Raw genomic sequence first — 25,925 nt, 5'->3', positions numbered from 1 at the left:
CTAATTGCAATCTGTGGGTCAGAAAGTCGAAGATCCAGTTGCAGAGTGAGGAACCAAGTCCTAGGTTTTGGACTTTTGATATGAGCTTGGCTGGGAGTATGGTGTTGAAGGCGGAGCTGTAGTCAATAAATAGGAGTCTGATGTAGGAGTCCTTGTTGTCGAGATGCTCCAGGGATGAGTGTAGGGCCAGGGAAATGGCGTCTGCTGTGGACCGGTTGCGGCGGTATGCGAATTGCAGTGGATCAAGGCATTCTGGGAGCATGGAGGTGATGCGCTTCATGCCCAACCTCTCGAAGCGACAGAGTTATTGAGTTTATGAATTTGCGTGGGACAGAATGACTGGGATAGTCAGATTTGGGAGTGGCAAAGGCACCAGTGGATTGGTTGGAGAAGGGTTGAGATGTTATGGAGAATTTATCTTTGGAATGAAGAGGAATTGGAGTTGGAAGCTCAGCTTTGAGCCTAATTAGTTGCTTTGATTGATAACAGGTTCATTTCAAATGTAAATCAAATTATACATAGTTTGGCAATGTTGGATTGAAATCAGGTATGAAGGTACTGTCCAATTCTCACTAAATCCAGGATAACAATAACTATGGGGTGAGTTGCAAAACAGGAACATATCATAGAGGATATCATCAATGAATGATGATAAAATGTTTTACCAATGATATCCTTGTCCTCCACCTATCTCAGCTATGAAGACACTGGCTATGAAATTCTGCTGTACAAATATTATCCTATGAATGCTATGAACATATCTGGATGAAGATTCCTCTCTTAAACAAATTAAAATAAATGGATTAATGCCTCAGTTAAAATAATGGGCAGAAGACTTAACATTGTGATGCGATGTAATGACGTTTTTTATCTTTTCTCGCCAGGTTCCACCTCAGGTTACTGACTCGCACTGAGATATTGGGCTGGATTCATTTGCCCCGCCCACCGCAAGAACGTCATGGGCGAGCCGCAGACAATGGAGAAGACCATTGACCTCGGGCGGGATTGTCTGGTCACCGAGCAGACGCGGCCGGAGTATCCCACCCATAGGGTAGGATTCTCCGTTTGAGAGGCTAAGGGCTGGATTATTTTACGTGGCGTGGCTGCTAGACCCCCACCGGGTGGAGCACGGTGCGGGGGCGCCGCCAACGTTTTGGTCATAATACTAGACACATGGGGTGGGATTCTCCGACCCCCCACCGGGTCGGAGAATCGCACACCGCCCCCGCCGGCTGGCAAATTCTCCGGCGCCGGGGATTTGGCGGGGGGCGGACGTTTTCGGCCAGTCTCACCGGCGTATATTACACCAGGTATTTGCCGGTGGGACCTGGCGGGCGGCCTCCGGGGTCCTCGGGGGGGGGGGGGGGGGGACGCAGGGGGATCTGGCCCCGGGAGGTGCCCTCACGGTGGCCTGGCCCGCGATCGGGACCCACCGATCCACGGGCGGGCCTGTGCCGTGGGGGCACTCTATTCTTCCTTGTCGGCCGCTGTGGTCCTCCGTGATGGCCGATGCGGTGATGCACCCCACCCCCCAAACTGTCTCATTCCAGCCAAGAAGATGGCACCCCGAAGAGCGGCCCTGAGGTTCACAGATGCAGAGCTTGAGATATTGCTGGTTGCCTTGGAGAAGAGGTGGAACGCCTTGTTCCCCAGGCTGCGAAGGATGTTGCCACCTGCCGACGTCAACTGGGCCTGTCCAGAGGTGGCAGAGGCCTTGAGCCCCACTGTGAGATCAGGACAGTAGTGCCATCAGAAGCTGCACAACCTCCTAAGTGTGGGCCAGGCCAGTCGCCAGTTCTTGTGACCCTGGCACAACCCTAGTCCCACACACCCCACACCCAGCACACCCTCCTCACCCCACACTCCCCATGCGGGCCCTACCAGGCAGACCGGTAAGCAGTGCTGGGTGAGGGTTGGCAATACCCCAGGCCAGCCAGGGTGAGTCACCAACACTGTGTCCCTGGCACCACCCCATTCCATACTCCTGTAGCCCACCTCCCCCAGAGGGCAGCTGAACCCTACCTGCCGGCAGTCCATCTGCACTCCACTCTGCACCACATGCCAACACCCATACCACCCATCATGGTCGGGTGCCCTGCACACATAGGCCACTAGTCACGGACCCCAGTTCTGCATACGTATGGGTGTCTCACACTGTGCATTATCTGTCCCCATAGGAGAAGACGGCCTACAACCTGCGGGAACTGGAGAAAACCAAGGGGGCCCACCGGACTTGTGGCTCCTCACCGTAATGGAGCAGAGGGCAATGGACCTGGTCTGTGGGTGGGACAGCGGGCAGTTGCAGAGGTGGAGGTTATCATGGGACAACCAAGTGAGCCTCCAATGCATTGCGTTGTGCCTGTGTCACGTGCATCACACCTCCCTCCCCACACCACAACTACCCACAATCTCACCATGTGTCTTGTCTTGTATCTCGACAAGGCGGGCCAGGTTGGTGTCCCTCGCCTCCAGCCACAACACCGCAACTCAGCTGGCGACGTGGCAGGACCGTCCGGGGTCCCTCGCCCCGAGCTGCAACCCCACACACCCCGGAGCACCAGTCCGGGGACGACACCGACTTCTCGTCACTGCTGTCACCAGCACCCTCCACCACCCCAGAGGAGCGCGTCTCGGTTGGGCACTTTAGTGAAGAGGCTCCTGGTGCTCACGGCACACATGTTGTTTTCCATCAGCTGGAGGGAGGAACTCCGAGGGCAATGGACACCTGGGAACACCGCCTCGTGGAGTTTCCGCTCCAAATCACTCACCACCCTACCCGGAAATAAATCACCGTTCCTTCACTGTCGCTGGGTCAAAATTCTGGAACTCCCCCCCTAACAGCACTGTGGGCGCACCTACCCCTCAGGAACTTCAGCGGTTCAAGAAGGCAGTTCACCGCCAACTTCTGAAGGACAACTGGGGATGCGGAATAAATGCTGGCCTCACCTGCAATGCCCACATAAATGAATTTTAAAATGTTGAACTTGATTTCATCCTCCCTCATTCTGTTTTCAGTAAGGGCCACAGGAATCTATGCAGAAGCAGGCGATTCAAATTGCCGTTTGCCGCTTCTCCCTAACCCTGAGATGCGAAGGTCATATGGGGGTATTACCATTCATGATAATTCTTAAGAATTGATATTTTAGAAATGTTGTAACTGATGCTTTCACTTCAACCTTAATTCTGTAATTGAAACTTCTTTCCTTCTGGCTGAGTATCATATGGGTCACCATTACTGAGACGGGCTTTCAATTCCGGATTTATTAATCAAATTTAAATTCGACCAACTGCCATGGTGGGATTTGAACCCATGTCCCTCATGCATGAGCCTGTGTCCCTGGATTACTGGCCCTATTACTCCACCATGACACTACCATCTGCCTCTAATATACATGAAGATAGTTAAATAATTTTGTAGCCTGATCGTCAAAGCTGGGCGTGAACCCTGATTTTATTACTGGGTGGGGATAAGCAGGTAGCGGTGGAAGCTGGTGGTCAACTGTCTAAGGGTCCTCCTGCCATGAGGGTTATGGTCATACAGACTAGGCTTTGCTCATTATCATGCCGGACATTAACTACAAAATGCTGAAGGGCTTGTAGCAATGCTAAGGCTTCCTTCTCAATGGTGGAGTACCTTTTTTGCCACAGACTTAGTTTCTTTGGAAAATATCCCACCGGTCTCTCTGTTCCTGACTTGTCATCTTGTCGGAAAACTATTCCCACCCCCGGGTCGCTGGCATCCATGGCCATTTTAAAGGGTTTGGAAAAATCAGGGATGGCCAACATTAGGTTGCTCACTAATATGGCCCCCAATTTGTCAAAAGATGTTTGGAATTCTGCAGACCATTGCATTTTTGCATTACAATAGTCAAAACTACCGCTATGGTACTAAAATTACGTACAAATTTTCTAGAAAGCACGCAAGTGCCGAGGAACCTCAAAATCTCCCTTTTTCATTTTGGGAAGGGGGAAATCTAGTAAATCCAGCCATTACCTTGCCTGTTCTGGATCCCACTCATACCTATCCCACAACATGCCCTAGGTAGGTCACATTTGCTTTGGCAAATTCGCTTTTTTGCCGAATTCATGACTAAATTGGCCAACTGCAGTAATTTAAATAATTTGATAGAATATAAAAGTAAGGATATAATGTTGGAATTGTACAAGTCACTGGTGAGGCCATAACTGGAGTACTGTGCGCAGTTCTGGTCACCACATTACAGGAAGGATGTAATTATTCTGGAGAGAGTGCGGAGGAGGTTTACAAGAATGTTGCCTGGGCTAGAAAAGTACAGCTACGAGGAGAGATTAGATTGATTGGGGTTATTTTCTTTGAAACAAACAAGGCTGAGTGGTGACTTAATTGAGGTGTACAAAATTATGAAGGGAAGAGATAGAGTGGACAGGATAAAATTGTTTCCCTTGGTGGAGAATTCTAGAACCAGGCGACATAGATTCAAAATAAGAGGCAGAAGGTGTAGAGGGGACATAACGAACAATTTTTTTGCGCAAAGCGTAATGGGTGTTCGCTGCCCGAGTTGGTGGTGGAGGCAGAGACCCTAAACTCTTTTAAAAAGTACCTGGATCTGCACCGTAAGTGTTATAAGCTCCAGGGCTATGCAGGATGGTAGGATTAGAAAGGGCACCTGGCTGTCTTCAGGCTGGCATGGTGTTGAGAAAAATGCAAAGATGTCACTTGAAACATGAAGGTCTGATGGAAAACCCCCCAAGAAACATGAGAAAAAGCAAAGTACAGAAAGGATCCCATAAAGGTAAATGTAATGAAATGCTAAAATGAAATAGCAGAAGGCGCTCGAAGGGTTAACTGCAGACAAAGGTTCTTTAGAAGGCTGACAGCCATTATCACACACGCCTTGAGATAAGGAAGCAGTTCATGCTGTAACCAGATATCCAGCCCTTATGAGTTTTATACCCTCCAATAGAAGTTAATTCGTTTAGCAAGCAATTGATTGGAATTGTCAGAATTTTAATTTTGAATAACTTGAAACATTTAAGAATACAAGAAAATACAATACTTTCAAAAGATAAGGGAATGAAAGGCTGGAATGCCCCAGAATAATTCACAGGAAATCTCCCTGCCAGTCAGCTGGCAAACCAAGGTCAGGTTAACATGAAGGCCCTCTCATGATATTATGAGTACTTGATGTGGAAGCACATGGACAAAAAGGTATTGCGATCAGGAGCAGAAGAAAATACTTTAGAATAATGTCATGTAATCAGCAAAGCTGTTTTAAAGGTGATATATATCCTAGATCGCCCCCAGCCAGTCACTCACTCTCAGCCTGCAGGGTGATTTCAATACATGGGACTGACAGGAGACGAAAGCCGAGCGGAACCGGAGAACAACCGGGAGGAGACCAACAGATAAAGGAGAGATTGTCGAGGAGGCCCTGGAAGGTCTGATCAACCGACCAGGAGAATCCAGAAGCAAGATCTTTTTACTTTTCTGTAACGACAGTGATTTTATCTTTTAAAGGAAAAAATAAAATAGCTTAAAGTTTAAACCTGAAACAGTGGTTTATTACAAAAGTCTACGTTACATATCTAGCAACGCAGGACCCAGGATCGAGGCTACTAGATGGCAAGTAGATAAAATTCTTCTACAAAGATACGGGTTACCCTGTGGAATAACGTGAAATACTAGTTTGACCTGAATAGCACCCGCTTACGTCTGTGTAGGAGTCGGGGGGTGTGAATCCCTGTCCACCATTTAGAATCTCTTGACCCTTGTTCCGTAAAGGGGAAACCTAAGAATTCTAAGAATAGTGATGAGGTTTAAATACAATGGACACGATGGGTCGAATGGCCTCCTTATGTGCTGTACTTTTTCTGTGATTCTTTAACTCCTCCAATTGTCCTGCATCCTCCTTCCATGTGTCACTGTAACCACCACGTTGTCCAAGTAGACCACACGGTTAGGCACCCTAGCCACTACTTGATGTATGAGTCATTGAAATGTAGCTGGTGCCCTTATAAATCCAAACTGCATCACTTTACACTGACACAATCTCCTTGGTGTCACACAGGTGGATAACTCTTTAGGCCTGGCTGTTAAAGAAACCTGCTAATACCCCTTTAACAAATCAATCTTTGAAAGGAATGACACACGGACTATCCTAGCGATACAGTCCTCCAACCTGGGAATCAGATACAAATCCGTTTTGATGATGGCATTGACCTTCCGGTAGTCTACACAGAACCGGTTGTCCCATCCGGCTCAGGTACTAACACGACCGGCGAACTCCAGGTACTCTTACTGAGCTCAATTAAATGATTCTCCAACATGTATTGGATTTCCGCTTCTATCCGAGCCAGTTTCTGTGGGTTCAGTCGATGTGGAAACTGTTCTATCAGGTTGGAGTCACTTACATCTACATGTTCAGTTAACGTAGTGCACCCCGGCGCGTCCCTACAAACCTCCTTTTGCTTTTACAATATCCTTATGAGATCTTTTTGTTGCTCTTTCCCTAAGTATGCAAACTCAGTCACCATCTATTATAGTATTACCCTATCTGCTAGTCGTACCTCAGGGGTGTCACTCGGTGAACTGTCGAGCTCTCCTCCTACCTCAGTCTTCCTATCTCTGACCTCTTCCATTGCTTCTACCACCTGACACACTAGTTCATTCCTGTCTTCTTCTCTATGATGATATTTCTTCAACATATTTATGTGGCATAATCGTTCCGTCTTCCTTTCATCTGCAGTATGTATTGGATAAGTCACCTTACTCCCTCTCCTAACTACCTGAGAGGGGTTGCTGAATTTCACTTAGAGTGTCACCCTGCAAAAGCAATATCAGTACCTCACCTCCAGCTTGGAATGTCCTGGACTTGTCATGCTTGTCTGTCCACTTTTTCATTCTTGCTCCTGAAATGTTTAAATTCTCTTGGACGACCTAACAAGCTCCTGTGAGTCTTTCCAGAAACATGGACACATAATCCAAAATTTTTGTTTCAAACCTTCTCTTGCATCAACTTTAATGAAGTCAGTACTTAATGGGCAAGGACCAATTCAAAGGGGCTAAACCCAGTACGTTTGTTCGGAGAATCTCTGGTGGCAAACAGGAAAAAAATCCAATCCCTTTTCCCAATCCGTTGGATATTCATGGCAATAGGCCCTAATCATGACTTTGAGAGTCTGATGAGGTGGGGTTACTGAGTTACAGGGCTAGGGTGGGGTTGTGCTCTTTTCAGGGGTCAGTGCAGACTCAATGGGCTGAATAGCCTCCTTCAGAGCCATAGGGATTCTATGGATTTTATGATCCTCACCCTAACGGATAGTTTAGGCCATTCCACCATCCAGTGGTGATGTGACTTCAATCTCTGGTGATTTACTTTGTTCAGCCATTGCTCTGGTCATCACACATGATGAAAAAAACATCTGCAAATGTTCCTGTAACTGTTCTGACTCCATGGGCGGGATTCTCCCTTACCCGGCGGGGTTGGGGGTCCCGTCGGGACGGAGTGCCGTGAACCACTCCGGCGTCGGGCTGCCCCAAAAGGTGCGGAATCCTCCGCACCTTCAGGGGCTAGGCCCGCCCCGGAGTGATTGGCGCCGCGCCTGCCGGCGGGATAGGGGCTTGGCGCCACGCCAACCGGCAGCGAAGGGCCTCCGCCGGCCGGCGCAAGTCGGCATATGCGTGGAGCGCCAGCACATGCTGGCGTCATCCCCACGCATGCGCAGAGGGATTCACTTCCGCTCCGGGAATGGCGGATGACCACGGCCTCCGGTGCGGAAGGAATAGAGTGTCCCCAGGGCACAGGCCCGCCCGTGGATCAGTGGGCCCCGACCACTGGCCAGGCCACCGTGGGGGCACCTCCCGGGGCCAGATCTCCCCGCGACCTCCCAAGAACCCTGGAGCCTGCCCGCGCCGCCAGGTCCTGCCGGTATGGGACCAACTCTAATTTAGGCCGGCGGGACCGGCATAGAACGGGCGGGACTTCAGCCCATCACGGGCTGGAGAATCCGGACAGGTCCGAGGCCCATTGAGTCGCGCCGGACTCCGCCATTCCCTGAGGCGGGTGGCGTGACTCATGCCAGGCCGGTTTTTGGGGGGCAGGAGAATTGGGAGGGGGACGGGGGTGGGATTCATGCCGACGCCCGGCGATTCTCCCCCCCGGTGGGGGGGTTGGAGAATCCCGCCCCATATCTTCCCTCAGACTCTCAGTTATCATGGGTGAAGCTATCGCCTTCACTGCTGCCAAATCATTCTCAAAAGTAAATTTCCTCCATCGACTGGTAACCACTTAACCACACTGACAACTACTGGACCTCATAATAAATCACGTTCCAATTGCACTTTATACAATGGAATTGGGATATAATCCCCATTTATCCCATTCACTAACACTTCAGCTTTCATTGAACTCACTGGAGAGAAAACCAAATGCCTCTCCAATAAGAGAGTTTACATAGCACCTATGTCTATTAAAATAGTTATGGGTTTGGCTGCATTATCGGATGAAAATGGGTTGATCTTCCCCTTAGACAAAAACCCTCCACATCTCCCATCTACTTCATGCGCCCTACCTGCTCCAACAGCAGTATTTACCTCAGGTCTCCTAGTTCAAATTAGAGCTGCAGTCTGCTCTGTAGTATTCTCCAATTTCATTCCCTTTTCAGAATCCTCCTTATGAATCACAACAAGTCCCATGGGCTTGCCACACAACTTCCAACATGCTGAACAAATGCGCCTCATTTTATTGCAAAGGTAACACCTTGGTCTTCGAGCCTCACCTCCAGCCTCAGAACCTTCCTTACAAGTCTGAGGATATCTCAAAGCATTTCCAGCTATCCATTCCTTGCCTAGGCTACCTGCCTTCCTTTCCCTCTCCCACTCCCTGTCATTTTAAAATTCTGGGATTGACAGAACAAAGGTTTAAGATTATTGATCAGCTCATAATCATCAGCAATGATTGCTGCTTGTCTAGCAGTCATCAGCCTTTGGTCTTCAACAGGCGTTCTTATCACAGAACATAGTGAATTCTTAACTTCTTCCGAGAGAATTATTTCTTCCAGAGCTTCATAGGTAGTTTCAACGCCCAATGTGTGTACTGACCACGGAAAGCTGTTCTGCTCAAAATAACTCTGTCCCAGCTATTTCCTCAAATTCTGAAACTTTTGCCAACATGCCTTCAAGGCTAGCACAGTGGTTAGCACTGCTGCCTCACAGAGCCAGGGTCCCGGGTTCAATTGAATGACTGCGTGGAGTTTGCACATTCTCCTCATGTCTGCGTGGATTTCCTTCGGGTGCTCTGGTTTCCTCCCACAGTCAAAAAATGTAAAGGTTTGGTTAAGTGGCCAAGTTAAATTACCCGTTTGTGTCCAAAAATGTTAGGTGTGGTTACAGGGATAGGGTGGGTGCATGGGCCTGGTTGGGGTGCTCCTTTCGAGGATCGGTGCAGACTCAATGGGCTGAATGGCTGCCTTCTGCACTGTAGGGATTCGTATGATATGCACCCAGAATAGTCTTTTTTACTTTTTTGTAATCCTTAGACACCCACCTGACAGGGAAGCCTAAGCCTCCTGCACCTGCCTATCAGTTTTCTTTGTGTGGGTAATATACACTTTTCCTTCGGTCACTCCATTTGAGTTGCTATTTTCGCAAATGCATGAAGCATGCCTCTACGTCCTATTCCTCAAATTTTGGCAGGGCGTGGACATATTTAAACATATTCCTATTAGAATTTGGACTGGGAAGGGTTACTCCTCCCTCTTGACTTTCCTCAACTTCTACCTTTAACTCCAATCTTTTAATTGCTAATCTTTCAATTTCCTCATTTCAATTTCCCTTTGAAAAGCTCTTTCTTCATCTTTTCACCGTATCTTCATTTAAAAAAATTTCCTCTCTTTTGCTTTTTCCTCCAATTCCAGCTTCCTCATTTCCCTTTCATGCTCGATCAAACTGCAGATAGGTTCCTCCCCAGAGAGGTTCCCACACCAGAAAATGCTTCTGAAGCTACATTTCTGGGACTACTTACTCGTGGGCTCTCCTGTGTTTCTAATAGATCCAAGCCCACAACTAATACTCTACCTTCTTAGCTTTAACCGGCACCTCCACTTTTAATTATTTTGCCAATTCAATTAACTTTACGAAGCCCTTGTAAATAAACCAAAGACAAGTCTTCCAACTGAAGACAGGCCTTAGAAGTTTCCAGGCCCATCCTGTTATGCTATTAAAAAACCTGGTTCCTCTTCAATATAGACTGTACCCCAAATCGGCGCTGTTTCCTACTCCGATCCCGTAAATTATTTCGCAACACCCTGAGCTAGTGCGCACTCTATTCCAGCCCCATTTGCCCTGGAGTCGCAACATAGGTAAAATTTGATTTTATTTGGTTTAAACCGCAGTCACCAGGTTTGTAACTTTAACCTAAGTAACCTTTTATTTTGTACAGAATTGTAATTAAATGGACAGAAAATGTAACTGACTATCTAAAATCCCCTTTCCCAATGGCCCCCACTCTCTACACACACGCACACACAAGCAACACAGAGGGGAAAGGGTGGTGGAAAGGGAAGGAAAATATTAATAAATAACAAAAAGGATAAAGATCTTTGAAGCATTGGGATGATTTCATAGAATCAAAGAATTTACAGTGCAGAGGGAGTCCATTCGGCCCATCGAGTCTGCACCGGCCCTTAGAAAGACCACCCTAACTAAGCCTATACCTCCACTCTACCCCCACACCTCCACCCGATCCCCGTAACCCCGTCTAACCTGTTTTGGACATTAAGGTGCAATTTAGCGTAGACAATCCACCTAACCTGCACATCTTTGGACTGTGGGACGAAACTGGAGTTCCCGGAGGAAACCCACGCAGACACGGGGAGGATGTGCAGACTCCGCACAGACAGTGACCCAAGCCGGGAATCGAACATGGGACCCTGGAGGTGTGAAGCAACTGTGCTAACCACTGTGCTACCGTGCTGCCCGTTTAGTATCTTTCTGAAATTAGTTCCGCTCACGTTTTGATACTTCTTCCAGGCTTGAGATTGTTTTCTCTGGCATGGTTGTCTACCTTCTCTGCAGATACAGCACCATTCCAGGTTCACAGCAAAGGATGCGCTGGGCACCCATTGCTTTCAGAACAAAAGAGCAATTCTTTCACTTCAGCAAGCAGCAATGAGAGAGAGAGAGAGAGAGTGAGAGAGAGCGTTCTTTTCACTTCCATGGTCTAAACCAGTTCTCTCAGAAAGCATCACCTCAGAACCAATCATTGACCATTGTCGGGCAGAACACTGATCCTGGCCAACCCACCGGCTGCCAGCAAACCAGTCAGTCTGGCTTCCTCCAAACCTGGTTCCTAAGGCCCACTGGGTACCAAGGAATCTGACTTCTCCTTTCCAAAAACAAAACCTGGGTACATAGTGTCCTGACAAGCAGGCAGCTTCAAACTTGAGTTTACTGCTTAAAGGCACATTCCAATTATGGGTCCAAGGACAAAAATAATAATGTAACATAAAATAAATGGGAACAAAGGAAATAAACAGGAAGGTTTCTTACAGGAAAACCACAATATGGCAGCTCCACTGCTAAAATAGGCTACAATCATAGGCTCTTGAAAGTTGACCTTTTAATGAGACCCCTCTGTGGCTTCTGTTAGGTGTGCTTATCAGATACTCAGAAGATTGGGTCAAAATAGATTGGGTTAATAACCCAGCGGTTAAGTTCCCCTAGCAACTTAAAGTGCCTGACACCATGCAAAGAACCAAGCAGGCAGTGTTAAAATCTCCCAAACCTTTATCATGGCAGAAGTCTATACACCGTTCCTCCATCTGTTGCATCTCTAGGTTTCTCCCAAGAGCTGCGTTATTGTGTTCACTTCGCTTACATTCTGCCCAAACTAATCCCATTCTCTTGCTGTCTCCTCAAATGGTTTTGCAGTCCTCTTCTTCAACTAATGGTCCTGTATCTTTCGTTAATGCTGCAGTGAATTCGCCACCCGCGACATTCTGTGAGAAAGATTCCCTAAACTTCCTCTTTTATTTACCAACTGCTTTGATTCAACGCGTAGTGCTGTGCACAGCAGGTCCTGTGGCACTGTGGCAGTGTTCTCTATCTTTGGGTTCAAATCTAACTTCATGACTTGTCGGCCACTGAAGTAGGTGTTTTTGTAATGTGACCAAACAGTTTGTAATTCCTGTCACAGCAACCTGTAACAGGGGCTGGTTTAGCACAGGGGTAAATAGCTAGCTTTTAAAGCAGATCACGGCAGGCTAGCAGCACGGTTCAATTCTTGTAACAGCCTCCCCGAACAGGTGCCGGAATGTGGTGACTAGGGGCTTTTCACAGTAACTTCATTTGAAGCCTACTTGTGACAATAAGCGATTTTCATTTCATTTAAAAGACATGGGGCTGGACTCTCCGCCGCCCCCCCCCCCCCCCCCCCCCCCAACTCCGAAATCACGTTCAGCTTTGGGGCGGAGAATCCGTTTTGCCGCATGAAGTCTGGACCGGCGGCGGTTTTGCAATTCTCTGCCCCTTGAAAATCAGTGTACTCGTGGAATACGCCGTGCCGAGTATCCACTGCCTCACATCACTGCCTGAGGCCCGGCCAGCGATGCTCCGTCCCCAACCGGCCAAATTCCCGACGGCATGGTTCTAACATGGTCCAACCGTCCATGATCCTCGTGTGGCGGCTGCGGACTCAGTCCGGGGCCGCCACAGTCAGGGAGGGCCGATCGGCAGGCGGGGTGGGGGGGGGGGGGGGGGGGCTTCATTCGGGGCTGGGAACAATTTGTGCGAGTGGTCCGGGGCGTGCGAGCGGCCGATGCGGGGCACTATTTCGGCAGTCCGCCATGGAGCACAGTGTGGCCGCTGGAGGCCGCCGCCGTGTGCATGCACGGCCTCTGACACAGAAGTGCGGGGGCAGTATTGGCAGCTACAGCTGTGAGCTCTATGATAGCTGCTTGCTAGCCCCCAGCAAAACGGGGAACCTGTGGCCTTAGTCACAGAGTCCCCAAAACGGAGAATCTAGCCCAGGATGTGTGATTCTCCGATCTGCCAGACACATTTTCCTGGGCGATGCATCTCGCCAGCAGCGGGATTCTCCGTTCCCACAACCTGCCAATGGGATTTCCCATTGTGACCACCCCATGCCTCCGGGTACACTGCCGGTGCAATGGAGTATCCCGCCGGGAGAGAATCCAGCCCATGGTACCTGGAGGGCAAGGACATTCATGCATATCAATGGAAACAATAATCTATGGTTACCCCTTCAATTTCTAAAGAAAATATATTTTGAACACTTTTACTAAATGTTCTCGCAATCTTAGTTTGACAAGCTGCTGGTGACTCATCTTGCTTTGTAATTCAACTCTCTCATTTCTGCTATCAAGCCAATTAATTGGCCACATGCTTCCCCACAACCTTCATACTTACAATTAAAAAACAGGCGCCCAACAGAGTGGTTTTAATCCTAACATCCAATGTCATTGGAAAGTCAATCTCAAAGTTATCTACATCTGTGAGAACTTCAGTAAGCATTCCACTCCAGTTCTTTGCTATCTTCCCAATTGTTTTAGATTCATCAAGGTTTTTAATCTGTAATAAAACAATAAAAATTGTATCAATGCAAGACCTCTATTGTCACCCTTTCCACAAGCATTCACTCCCTCCACTACCAATGCGTAGTGGCAGCCGTGTGTATCATCTATAGATGCACTACAGGAACTCGTCAAGGCTCTTTTGAGAGCACCTTCCAAACCCATGACCATTACCATCTAGAAGGACAAGGGCAGCAGATTCATTGGAACACCTCCCCTTGGAAATTCCCGTCCAAGTCACTCACTATCCTGACTTGGAAATATATCACAGTTCCTTCACTGTTGTTGGGTCAAAGTCCTGGGACTGCTTCCCAAACAGGACAAAGACTGCAGAGGTTCAAGAAACAATTCACTATCATCCTCTCAAGGGCAATCAGAGATAGCGCTGGCCTAGTCGGCGCCATTCAGACCCTGTGTTTGAGTTAAAAAAAAGGTATTCATGCTACTTCAAGTTGAAAAGAAAACCTTGCATTTGTATGGCACCTTTTATGTCTTCACGATGTCGCAAAATGCCTCACATCCAACTAACTACTGTTGATGTATAGTCACTGTGGTGATGTAGGTTGTTGCAGAAGCCAATCAGCACATAGCAAGATCCCATAAAGAGGAATTAGATAAATGCCCACTTCATTTGATTGAGGGAAATGATATTTCACCTCTGAGTCAAACAGTATAAAGTCCAAGCTCCACTCCAGGCAGACCTGGTGAGTAGAGACTGGAATATGCTAAGCACTGTGTTTATATCCAGAGGGCGATCCACGTTCATCCATTGACCAGTGACTCAGTAGTTTACCCACCCCTGAAATAGAAGGTACAGAGTCTGCAATCCACTCCAACACTGGAGGCGGAAGACTCTGAATTCTGGGTTGATGCCCAGTGGAGGTTACCTGTGCCCAATAGGAGAAGGTGCTCCCTTCTCTTCCCCACTCTCCAGTATGGGCAGACTCATCCTTTTACCCGTGGTTACTTGCACCAATAGAAGGTACCACAATAATAAAAGAGGAAAACAACATGAAGCCATCTCAACTCCTCTCCTCAGTAAGTGATCCAAGAGCTTCACGACTCAGTTAGAACCTATCTGAGAGCAGGACTATTTAAGGCAATTAACAAAAGAAAAGCTGAGGTGAGACGAAATAAAAATGTTGCACAGTGAATTGTCTGGAATGCACTGTCTGAAAGGGTGGTGGTGTGATATTTCAGCTTGAACCATAATCCCATGTGTATATCCCAATCTTTAGTTTGCCGCCCATAAAATGAATAAACAGTGAAAGACAATCAGTGGTTTTTACTTCCTGGTTTGCTGTCTGTGTGGATTCTTCAATATGATTAGTTGCTTGGCTTGCTTGACAATATATTACTTTCGCTGGGTAGCAGATAACCGCTTGAGCTGACATCAGAATGAAAGCATGTTTTGGAGCATCTTTCAAAAAATAATTTAATAAATATTTGAAAAAGGAAATATTTTCCGGGTTTTGGGAACGAGTAGGGGATTGGGACTCATATAGTGCGCTCAAAGTTTTGGCACAGACACAACTGGCCGATTGACCGCCTTCTGTGCCACATGATTCAATTCAAAGGCTTCGATTTTACAGTTGCGACGATGGCAAAATTGGCAGCATTAACTACCATTGCGACTGAGAACCTGATGTCAAGCTCCGTTGTCTGCACAGCGCAGACACGCTGAAATCCAGACATTACCACCAATGATTCCTGGAAGCTCACAGGGTGCACTGTTGAAGGTCCCGCAGAAGGAAATCTTCTGAAATCAGCTGAAATGCCAAAAACATCCACTTTTATACTGTGAGACTCGCTATATGGGTGGCACGGTAGCACAGTGGTTAGCACTGTTGTCCCACAGCTTCCCAGGACCTGGGTTCGATTCCCGGCTTGCGACACTATCTGGCTGGAGTCTGCACGTTCTTACTGTGAATGCGTGGGTTTCCTCCAGGGGTGCGTCGGTTTACTCGCACATGTCCTGAAAGACGTGCCTTTTAGGTGAATTGGACATTCTGAATTCTCCCTCTGTGTACCCGAACAGGTGGCGGAATGTGGTGACTAGGGGCTTTTCACAGTAACTTCATTGCAGTCTTAATGAAGTTAACTTGTGTTAACTTATCATAGCATTTACAGTGCAGAAGGAGGCCATTCGGCCCATCGAGTCTGCACCGGCTCTTGGAAAGAGCACCCTACCCAAGATCAACACTTCCACCCTAGCCCCATAACCCAGTAACCCCACCCAACACTAAGGGCAATTTTGGACACTAAGGGCAATTTATCATGGCCAATCTACCTAACCTGCACATCTTTGGACTGTGGGAGGAAACCGGAGCACCCGGAGGAAACCCACGCACACACGGGGAGGATGTGCAGACTCCGCACAGACAGTGACCCAAGCCGGGAATCAAACCTGGGACCCTGGAGCTGTGAAGCAATTGTGCTAACTTGTGACACTAATAAAGATTATTATCATATGAAGCCTAAATCATATTATACCACATTGGATGAAGTGTAAATGGGTTCTTAATGGCATAATGAGTTTATAATTATTCATCAACAACCTCTCTGGTCCTGAAAAAGTAATCTTCTATTTGTTGAATGTCAAATTTCTCGAATATGATTTTTTAAAAACTACACATTTTTCAATCATAATAAAAAAATGTTGAACTTGTTTGTTACATTTAAGCTCAACCTTAATCCCATGTGCATGTCCCAATCTTTATTTTGCTGTGCAAAAAATGATTCACCAGTGAAGGATAAAGTGCTTTTTATTTCCTGGCTTGCTGCCTGTGAGAATTAGCTGTTTGACTTACTTGATAATGTATTAATTTTACTGGATGCCAGATAACAGGGGCTGGTTTAGCACAGGGCTAAATCGTTGGCTTTTAAAGCAGACCAAGGCAGGCCAGCAGCGTGGGTTCAATTCCTGTACCAGCCTCCCCGAACAGGCGCCGGAATGTGGTGACGAGGGGCTTTTCACTGTAACTTCATTTGAAGCGTACTTGTGACAATAAGCGATTTTCATTTTCACAACCCCTTCAGCTGACATCAGAATGAAAGTAAAATTGGGAAAGAAGACAAACGGCATGTTGACCTTCATAGCGCAAGGATTCCATTGCAGGACCAGAGACGTCTTGCTGCAATTATACAGGGCCTTGGTGAGGCCACACTTGTAATATTGTGTGCAGTTTGGTCTCGTTATCTGAGGGAGGATGTTCTGCTATAGATGGAGTGCAGCAAAGGTTCAGCAGACTGATTCTTGAGATGACAGGACTGACAGATAAGAAGGGATTAAATCGGTTAGGATTGTATTCGCTGGAGCTCAGAAGAATGAGTGGGGATCTCATCGAAACTTATAAAATTCTAACAGGACTAGACAGGGTAGATGCAAGAAGGCTGTTCCTGATGGCATGGGAGTCCAGAACTAGGATCACAGTCTGAGGATATGGGGTAGACTGTTTAAGACAGAGATGAGGAGAAACTTTGCTGAGTGTCTGGCTGTTCATCGTGCACCCGTGGCTCAGGATCGGACAGTATATACCGGAAAGGCGCTTCCGACGGGAAGACTGATACGGAATGTGCCAGAGAATGTTGCACTGTGGACTCTCCATCAGGGACCACCGACAGTTGGCTCTCCATGTCTGATGTGTCTTTGACCTCTCTCATGTTGGCACCTTAACCAAGTGGTTCTGATCTGGCCTGCTCAGGCATCAGGGTCAGCAGGACAAGAACATTTCATTCACAGGGAATTTTAGGAAGAATTGGTCACCTGTACATAATGTGATCCACGTGCTGACGCATTACTTGACCCTGGACTGTATTTGGTAGGAATCTGGCCCAGTTTGGCGGATTATGGTTCTGGAGATCCACTGGGCGCCGTCTGCAAAATTTTGATATACACTGCGTCACCTGATACAAAGAGCTTGGGCGGTCGGAGTTGGACAGGGCAACGCCCTTGCAGATCTTGGTTGTGGCGCACCTTCCCGTCAATATCAGGGAAGATCATGCTGAGGGGTGTCCAAAGTCTCCATCCCATTAGTATCTCAGCCCCGGGGCCACGACTGTCATGGCATGCAGGGCGGTCCTAAAACAAAACAGGAGCCGCGCCAGCCTAATGTCCATTGACCCCGAAACTGTTTTCGGAACGAGCATTTGAATGTCTGGACCACCCTTCCGTTAGCCCACTCGAAGCTGTGTGGTTCAGGGCAGTCCGAATGTGTCGTACCCTGTTGACCTTCGGAAACCCCGAGAACTCTTCGCTCGTAAAACATGTTCCGATGTCCATGACTAACTGCTCGGGTATGCCATGGGCACAAAAATACAAATGTAACTTTTCGATCGTAGCCCTGGAAGTAGTCGCCCCCATCTTGTGGACCTCCAGTCATTTGGAATGGGCATCAATTAGGAGGAGGAACGTTACCCTCTGGAACGGCCTGGCACAATCGGCATGCAAGCCCATGGCCACCCTGGCCATTGCCAAGGGTGGCGGGACGTGACTGGCGGGAGAATCTGGTGACCCTGACAGGTGGAACATTGTTGGGCCAACTGTTCAATGTCAGCTTCCAGGCCCAGCCACCAAACGTAGCTGCGCGCTTATATTTTCATTTCTGACACCCCCTGGCGTCCGTCGTGGAGGTTTTGCAGGATCAAACTGAGGCCCTTTTTCTAGGACGATAACAGACTAACCCAAAGCAGGACTCCATCCTCCACACAAAATTCGGACACCTTGGATGAGTAAGCCCGTAATTCACCTGGGAGTTGTCGACGCTGTCCACCATACAACACGATATGTCGAAACTTGGAAAGAATCAGGCTCATTTGGGTTCACTTCTGGATCCTAAACACAATGATTGGCAACGGGTCCATGAAGTTCAGGTGGCGACAATTCCATCTGCTGAGATTATATATTTCACTCTCTGGGGGTGTAACCCAAGCTGTTTAAACTTAAAGATGAGAGCCGACAAGGCTAACTATTCAATGTTCTTGAAAGAAAAGTGCATCAAGACTAAAATAAACCACATTTCTTCCCTTTGTTGCCAGTAACATTAATAAGCATAAATATAAGCAAACTACTGCAGATTCTTGAATCTGAAACAAGAACAGAGGACTCTGCAATAACAGGAGAAAAGCAGTGATAACAATAACAAACATTCCCAATTCAGCTGCCATGATATAGTGTGGCAACGCACCATTTGTTCTGATTCCACCCCCCCCCCCGCCACTCCCCCATTACCAGCCCCAATTACCTCAAGGCATCGTGTTAGCACCTTCAATTCCCATCACCCCTCACTCTATTTCAAAGGAATTTTAGCCGAGAAATTACTGGTGAAGTTATTAGCCCCGCGCGCGCATCCCTGACAGAATAGAAAAACAGAAGTTGCTGAGAAACCTTCTCAGGCCTGGCAGCACCAGAGGAGAGAAAAACAGAGTTAACAGCTGGAAAGTTTCAGCTCTTCATGTTGGGGGGGGGGGGACTTCCCGGCCCGCCGATGTGTACAGAGATTTCAATGGGTCTGGCCTCGCCCTGTGGGGGTTGTGTGTGGGGAGTGGGTGGGGGGAGGGGTTGTTGGAGGGGGGGGGGGGGGGGTGTGCGGGGGAGGCTGGGAAATTCTGGCCAACGTTTCAACCCCAGAATCCAATATCCAATTTTCAGCCCTGACACTCCTTTGAGTGAAAACAGAAGATGCCGGAATACCCAGCATGTCAGGTGAAGCTTAACAGGTTTCTGTTTTTATCCTATAATTCCAGCGTCTGCGGAATTTTGCTTCTGACACTGCTTTGTTTTCTTTTTTAACGTAAATCACAACGTTTCAGGTGGGTTTATCACTCATTTATACAACAGCAAGAATAATGTCTCGCATTAAACATGGTTGGGCTAAAAGTAATTTCCAAGTTCCATCTTAATTCCTGAGCTATTCTGTCCTTGGCCCATCGAGTGGCTTTGCTGTTCATAGTAAAGCATGACATAAGAAACATAGCTCTGTTGCAAGGGTTCCTCACGTGGTTATACATGCTGACACAGGTCTGGGGCTTGTCAACCTGAACGCAAAACCTTTACAGAAACTGTGTGTAGGTTAAAGGAAATGACTAGTCTAACAACCATGTAATATCGGCAGCACAATCTATGGCAGACAGGCCACGGATTCTTCTATCAAGGCAAGAAATATCTCCTCTACGAAGACATAGGGCGTGATTCAGTGGCCTCGTTTCGCTCGAGTGAGAGCATATTGAGGTAATGAATAGCTGGAGAGGCCAAAAATGCGAACCGTGCAGGGCGCCAAACTGACCCGCTCCGGAGGCGAAATCGGGATCTCGCCGTAGCATGGCGAAAAATGAAAAATCACCACTTAAGCCCTATTCCCATACAATTAACGGGAGCCACCCCATATCCAACATCCTCCCCAGCAAGTGGTCACACTGGCGCCGATTAGTACTCTTTTTTGAAAAACGTGAACCTGGCGGAAGTGCTGCTGTGGGGAGCCGAGGAGGGGAGTGGCCATCTTTTTTCACAGGCAGTGAGTCGGGGCCACTGGACATGCTGCCCCTGTGCTCGGAAGTGGGTGGGGGTGCAGCCGAGGGGTGCAGTCCTGGTTGGGGGTGGGCCGCCATGTGGGGCTGGGGGTATTGGGGCTGGAGGGAGGAACAGGGCTGAGGGTTTGTGTTTTGCTAGGGGGGACAACCATGGTGGGTCCTCCATGCCAACTCCTGGACCGTGTGTTCCTGTTCGGGTGGCAACCCTAGTCCTTGCCTGTCTGACTACCCATAACTCCCACTGACCGCGGAGCTCTCTGGTCTTGCGGTTGAAGGCTATTGCTGATAGGGAATTGGCAATTGTGGTTAAGTGAGCACTTCCCAAATCCAGGTGTACCCCCGGGATGTACATCAGAGGAGAGGCAGTCAGCTGTTTATAATAAAAATTAAAATAATCAATTATTGTCACAAGTAGACTTCAATGAAGTTACTGTGAAAAGCCCCTAGTCGCCACATTCCGGCACCTGTTCAGGGAGGCCGGTACGGGAATTGAACCCGCGCTGCTGGCTGTGTTCTGCATTACAAGCCAGCGAATTAGCCCACTGTGCTAAACCAGCCCCTGTTTACCACTTTGCGTGACCTTCGATGCCCGTGGCGGGCGTCACCTGGTTGCTCTGGGGCCAGGTGGTCCCAGCACACTTGATGATGGCTCATACACAGGGGCCCTGTTCTAGGTGCTGACTGTGAGATGTGGCTTTGTCAGAGGGGTGGAACATGAGGGAGCTTGCGGCAACGCTGCCAGTCCATAGTGTGGGTCTGGGTTGTCACCCTGTATTCCCTCCTCCTGGCCGGTACCCATAGGGCCCTGGGATTCACCTTGGAACAGAGGGGCAGCTGGATTGTGCCCCAGCTGCCACAACATCATCTGGCTCTGCCAGCCCTGGCAATGTCTGCACCATGGTGTTGACGCCCTGGCGATGCTCCTCAATGGTTGGGCCATGCTCTGCAGCGCGTTGGCAATGCTCACCTGCCACTGGGACAAGCTCCGCAGCGCCTCGATCATTCCTATCTGAGAGCGGGACATGTCCCGTAGAACCTCATCAATGTCAGCCTGGTGCTCGATCAGAACGTCCAACCCCAGTGAGTTGGACGTTCTGCCGAGGCCCTCAGCCATGGCCGTCACCGACTGTGCGACGTCTTGGACACCTTCACTAATGCTGCTGACGTTGTGGACCAGGCTTTCCCCTGCCGTCGCCACCCTAGCGTGTTGGCCTCGGGGCCACGCATTGCCAGCGACATCTCCTGCTCCCGTAGCCTATGGGACTCCTCCAATCGGCTAAGGACCTGCTGGAGTGTCGCTGACATCTTCCTCTGAATGTCCCGGCTAAACACTACCATCTGCATCAGCTCCGAGTAAACCTGATCCAGAGGCTCAGCATCTGACTGGGACCCAGCTGGGTCCTGGGATCCAGCAGTCCTCTGACTGCTGTCTTGCCTGGGCGTTCCTGCCTCCAGCTGATGTACATCAGCAACTGTATGGTGCTCACCAGAATGTATCCCAGAGGCCTAACCACTAATGTTGCTCAGCGAAGTGCATGTCACTGCACTGGTGGAGGGTGAGCATGATGCAATGATTGGGGCATCCTCGGAGCTCTCCTCCAAGGTGTTCTCCTGGGAGGTTGGTGGGGGCGGGGGAACCTGTGATCAGTGGGACGGATGGGTCAGTCTGTATGGCAATAATAACTCATATTTGACAAATCCTCCGGGTGGGGCCTGGTGGATCCTCACCTCTGCAGCCTGAACCGACCTCCGCGTTGGTGGCTGCCCTGTCCTCGGCCACCCCCGTCACCTCCAGGGTCCGTTCCGCAAAGGCCGTGAGGATTCTTATATCTGCACCGTGTCGCCAGTCTGAGCCATCTCCCGACGATTGAGGGACAGTTTCTCCTGCGGAGATACAGAGAGGGCATAGTCGCATAGTCGAAGGAAGGGTTGGTGGGTGAAGGGGGTGTTGAGGGCAAAGGGAAGGGTGCTAAGAGAGAGTTGGGGTCAGCTAAGGGAGGGTTCAGGGGCTAATGGAAGGTTGGGGCTGTTGCGTGGGGGTGGGAAGGTTTAGGGGGGGGGTCAACTCACGCGTGCGGCCCGATGTAGGTCATTGACCTTCTTGCGGAACTGGAGCCCGTCCTCCTGATCACGCTGCCTGAGCTGCTGGCCACTGCCACGTCTTCCCAGGCAGCACTGGCTGCCAGTGGCTAACTCTCTGGGACCCTTGGGGGAACAGGCCAACCCTCCGGCCTTGACCGCATCTAGGAGCCTTTTCAGGTCCTCGTCTCCAAATCTTGGGGCCGGTCGTCTTGGCTGCGAGCTGAGTGGGGTTGGTTGTGCAAGAGCAGCTTAAGTGCTGTTCGACCTTGGGAGGTTGGCGAGCGCAGTCCCAGTAAATCAGCTGGCGAGACTTCATTTGCGGCGTGAAGCCAGTGGGGCCTCATTAAGTGGACCAATTAATGTTCAATTGCATTGCCGGCCTCGCTGGGCAGAGTGCCGGGAAGCTCGCGGCAGTACCCTCTCGCTACCACACTTAGAAATCTTTCCGGAGAATCGCGGCCACTGCCTGTAGAAATTGAGAACAGCATCATTTGCCGTGAAATTGTCTTCAGTGATATCTCAAGGCAAGTGGTACCAAACCAATAGCCTGTTTTACTCCTTATTTGATAGTCTTGTCCATCACCATCAACAATTTCCCACTCTAATTATTTATAAAGGATAAAATGGTTCAGGGCAATTATATTCCCATTCCAGCTGTGTAGACTTGGGACCTACATGATTTCAGCCCCATGACCCTGAGAATTGTACGAAGGCTATTGCAAACCATCACTGAGAGAAGCTACAAAGAAAAATGCCTCCTGACGAAACGCCAGCTGACAACTTGCCCAGGGCCTGGCATTGGTCAAGTGCTCATGGAATGGATTGTGCTCCATGTGATTAATATGTCCTTTTTAAAACATTTTTCATTCCAAGCACAATAAGAAAGTCAGGCAACCAGCCAAAAAACACAGCCAAAGTACAAACTGTTTGTCACTTTTTGTCATTTTTTAAACCTTGATTAACTTAACTCTCCCCCAAAAATCACAAGAAAAATTGCCCCCCTTTCCCCGCTGCTTCTCTTGCCCCCGACCAACCCCCCCTCCGCCCCCAGCCACTCGCCGGAGACAAACACATCTTTGAACATAGAAATAAACAGCCTCCATCTCACATGAAATCCCTCCTCCTCAAAGATACTAGAACACAGCACTGTTCAGCAAAGGCAGACTGAGCTGCTGAGAAGGCTGACATGCCAGAAGGATATCTGAAATGATTTTCAGGTTTGTGAGATTTTATTACAGCCTGTGGAGCATGGGAAATAACTATGGAAATCGGTGACTGGATCTGGAGTTGTCTAAAAGCAGTAAAGGCAAAAGAAAGCTCAAAGGCAGTGGTGTGAAATCCTGGACCGGATATGATGTTAAAAGAGCAGTGGAGGGTTGGTTAAAAGAGTCACATTTGCAAAAACCTGGACTTGGTTCAGAATGCAAATCACGAAGGGAAGGTATTATTATGAAATTATGAGAGTAGAATTTAAAGCATGTTATTTGGAGTGGAGTTGGAAACTCTCATACAATTATCATCTGGGAGGATGATTCTGAGGAGAAACCTACAGACACTAATTCGGGTTCAGAGTGGAATGCATGTATTTGACCACAGTTGTTTTGTGAGCTTAAAAAGGACCTTTGTGTTAATTAGACCATTGTAACCAAAGAGGTACTTTGATATGTTAATCCTAAAACATGTATGTAAATGTTAAGCCAAGGTGGGAATAAAGGTGTATTGTATCATAATCTAATGTTTTCATGTTCAACAAATCTTTTTATTGTTGTTAAAACTAATTAGCAATGCTGTGACTCTGTTCCTCCATGTTATAGAAAAAAAATAAGGGCATGATTTTATGGCTATGCTGCGCCCGAAAGCAGCTCGCTGCGGTGCAGCTTGGCCAATAGAAGCCAGGAGATCAGCCTTGCAGTATCTACCCGGCTCGCAACGCCTCGCGAGATCACATTTGACCAAATCTGCATATTAAAGCGAGGCAGCTAGTTTAACTTTAAAGTGCGTGGCGTGGGATCAATCCCCTTCGTCTTGGAGAGCGCGGGTGAGCGCCGTTCAGTACTGCTTTCCAGAAATTGGGACCAGATGGAACAATACTCATGGGGGTCACCCAGGAGATCGGAGACCCCCAGGTGCATTTGGGCAGGGTGGCACCTTGGCATTGCTAGTGCCACTCGGGCACCCAGGCACTGCCAGTCTGGCATCCGCTGAAACCCCCTATCAAACACAAGTGGAGTTTTATTGCCTTGTGCTTCTCGGTGCTGCGAGCACTGGGGAACACGTGGCTAAACATGCTCACTATGGGACTTTGTTCCCTTTTAGTAAAATCGTGCCCTAAATAAAAGTTATGTTTTTTCAACCAGCGTTCCATTCTAGGATCGTCCTGTCCCATTGTAAAATCAACTGAGAGCATAATTGACAGTACAGCAAGAATGTAGAGGTTTAAACTTGTCAAAAGAAAATTTAAATCTGACATCAGGCAGTTTTCATTCACATGAGCGACTCATAGAATCAACCCAATTAAGGTGGAATTATTGAATAATCCAGAATTATTTGCGGTGGGACGAGAGTAGTGTATTTCTGGATGGATGAGCTAAGAGATGCCAAATTGCCTTCCTCACCTGCATCTATCCTATAAACATTTGTGTATGGTGACTCGCAGGAATCAACACTTCCATCTACTCCTCTGATATGTTCAAGTTACTGTCCACTACAAAAGCACTCTCCCTCAACATGTCCACAATTACCAGCCTGTTCTTAGTTGGTAACACATGTGTCTGCATTAGGACTTGTTGTGTCAATGGCTATTCTCGTGACTTAATAATAATAATCGCTTATTGTCACAAGTAGGTGTCAATGACGTTACTGTGAAAAGCCCCTAGTTGCCACATTCTGGCGCCTGTTCAGTGAGGCCAGTATGGGAACTGAACCCGCGCTCCTGTCTTGTTCTGCATTACAAGCCAGCTGCTTAGCCCACTGTGCTAAACCAGCCCCAGGAATTGAACATGAAATCAAGGTGGTGCATAACAGAGAGAGTGCTCCCATTTTTCTTTGCGGTCCTTGAACTTGTATTTAGAAACCTGGGGCGAAATTCTCCCCCAACGGCGGGATGCCCGCCGACTGGCGCCAAAGCCGGCGCAAATCAGACGGGCATCGCGCCGGCAAAAAGGTGCGGAAGTCTCCGCATCTTTGGCGGCCTAGCCCCAACATTGAGGGGCTAGGCCGACGCCGGAGGGATTTCCGCCCCGCCAGCTGGCGGAAATGGCGTTTGTTGCCCCGCCAGCTGGCGCGGAAATGCGGCGCATGCGCGGGAGCGTCAGCGGCCGCTGTCAGTTTCCCAGCGCATGCACGGGAGCGTCAGCGGCCGCTGTCAGTTTCCCGTGCATGCGCAGTGGGGAGAGTCACTTCCGCCTCCGCCATGGTGGAGACCGTGGCGGAGGCGGAAGGGAAAGAGTGCCCCCACGGCACAGGCCCGCCCGCGGATCGGTGGGCCCTGATCGCGGGCCAGGCCACCGTGGGGGCACCCCCCGGGGTCAGATTGCCCCGCGCCCCCCCTCAGGACCCCGGAGCCCGCCCACGCCGCCTGGTCCCGCCGGTAAATACCAGGTTTGATTTACGCCGGCGGGACAGGCAATTCCTGGGTGGGACTTCGGCCCATCCGGGCCGGAGAATCCAGCGGGGGGTCCCGCCAACCGGCGCGGCCGGATTCCCGCCCCCGCCCAATCTCCGGGAGCGGAGACTTCGGCGGGGGC

General features: G+C 49.0%; 1 protein-coding gene across 1 annotated transcript in view; it reads right to left on the bottom strand.

The window, feature by feature from the left end:
• LOC140389282 (phospholipid scramblase 2-like) overlaps positions 1-25,925 on the bottom strand; it is a 48,550-nt gene that overhangs the window by 2,166 nt on the left and 20,459 nt on the right. The window contains exon 6 of the mRNA XM_072473463.1: positions 13,406-13,567. Coding sequence (XP_072329564.1) covers positions 13,406-13,567 — 162 coding nt within the window. The remainder of the gene's footprint in view (positions 1-13,405; positions 13,568-25,925) is intronic.

The sequence above is a fragment of the Scyliorhinus torazame genome, chromosome 14 (assembly GCF_047496885.1).
Source record: "Scyliorhinus torazame isolate Kashiwa2021f chromosome 14, sScyTor2.1, whole genome shotgun sequence".
Classification (NCBI taxonomy): Eukaryota; Metazoa; Chordata; class Chondrichthyes; order Carcharhiniformes; family Scyliorhinidae; genus Scyliorhinus; species Scyliorhinus torazame.
The sequence above is the reverse complement of the archived record's forward strand: the minus strand, read 5'-3'. Positions and strand labels throughout refer to the sequence as shown.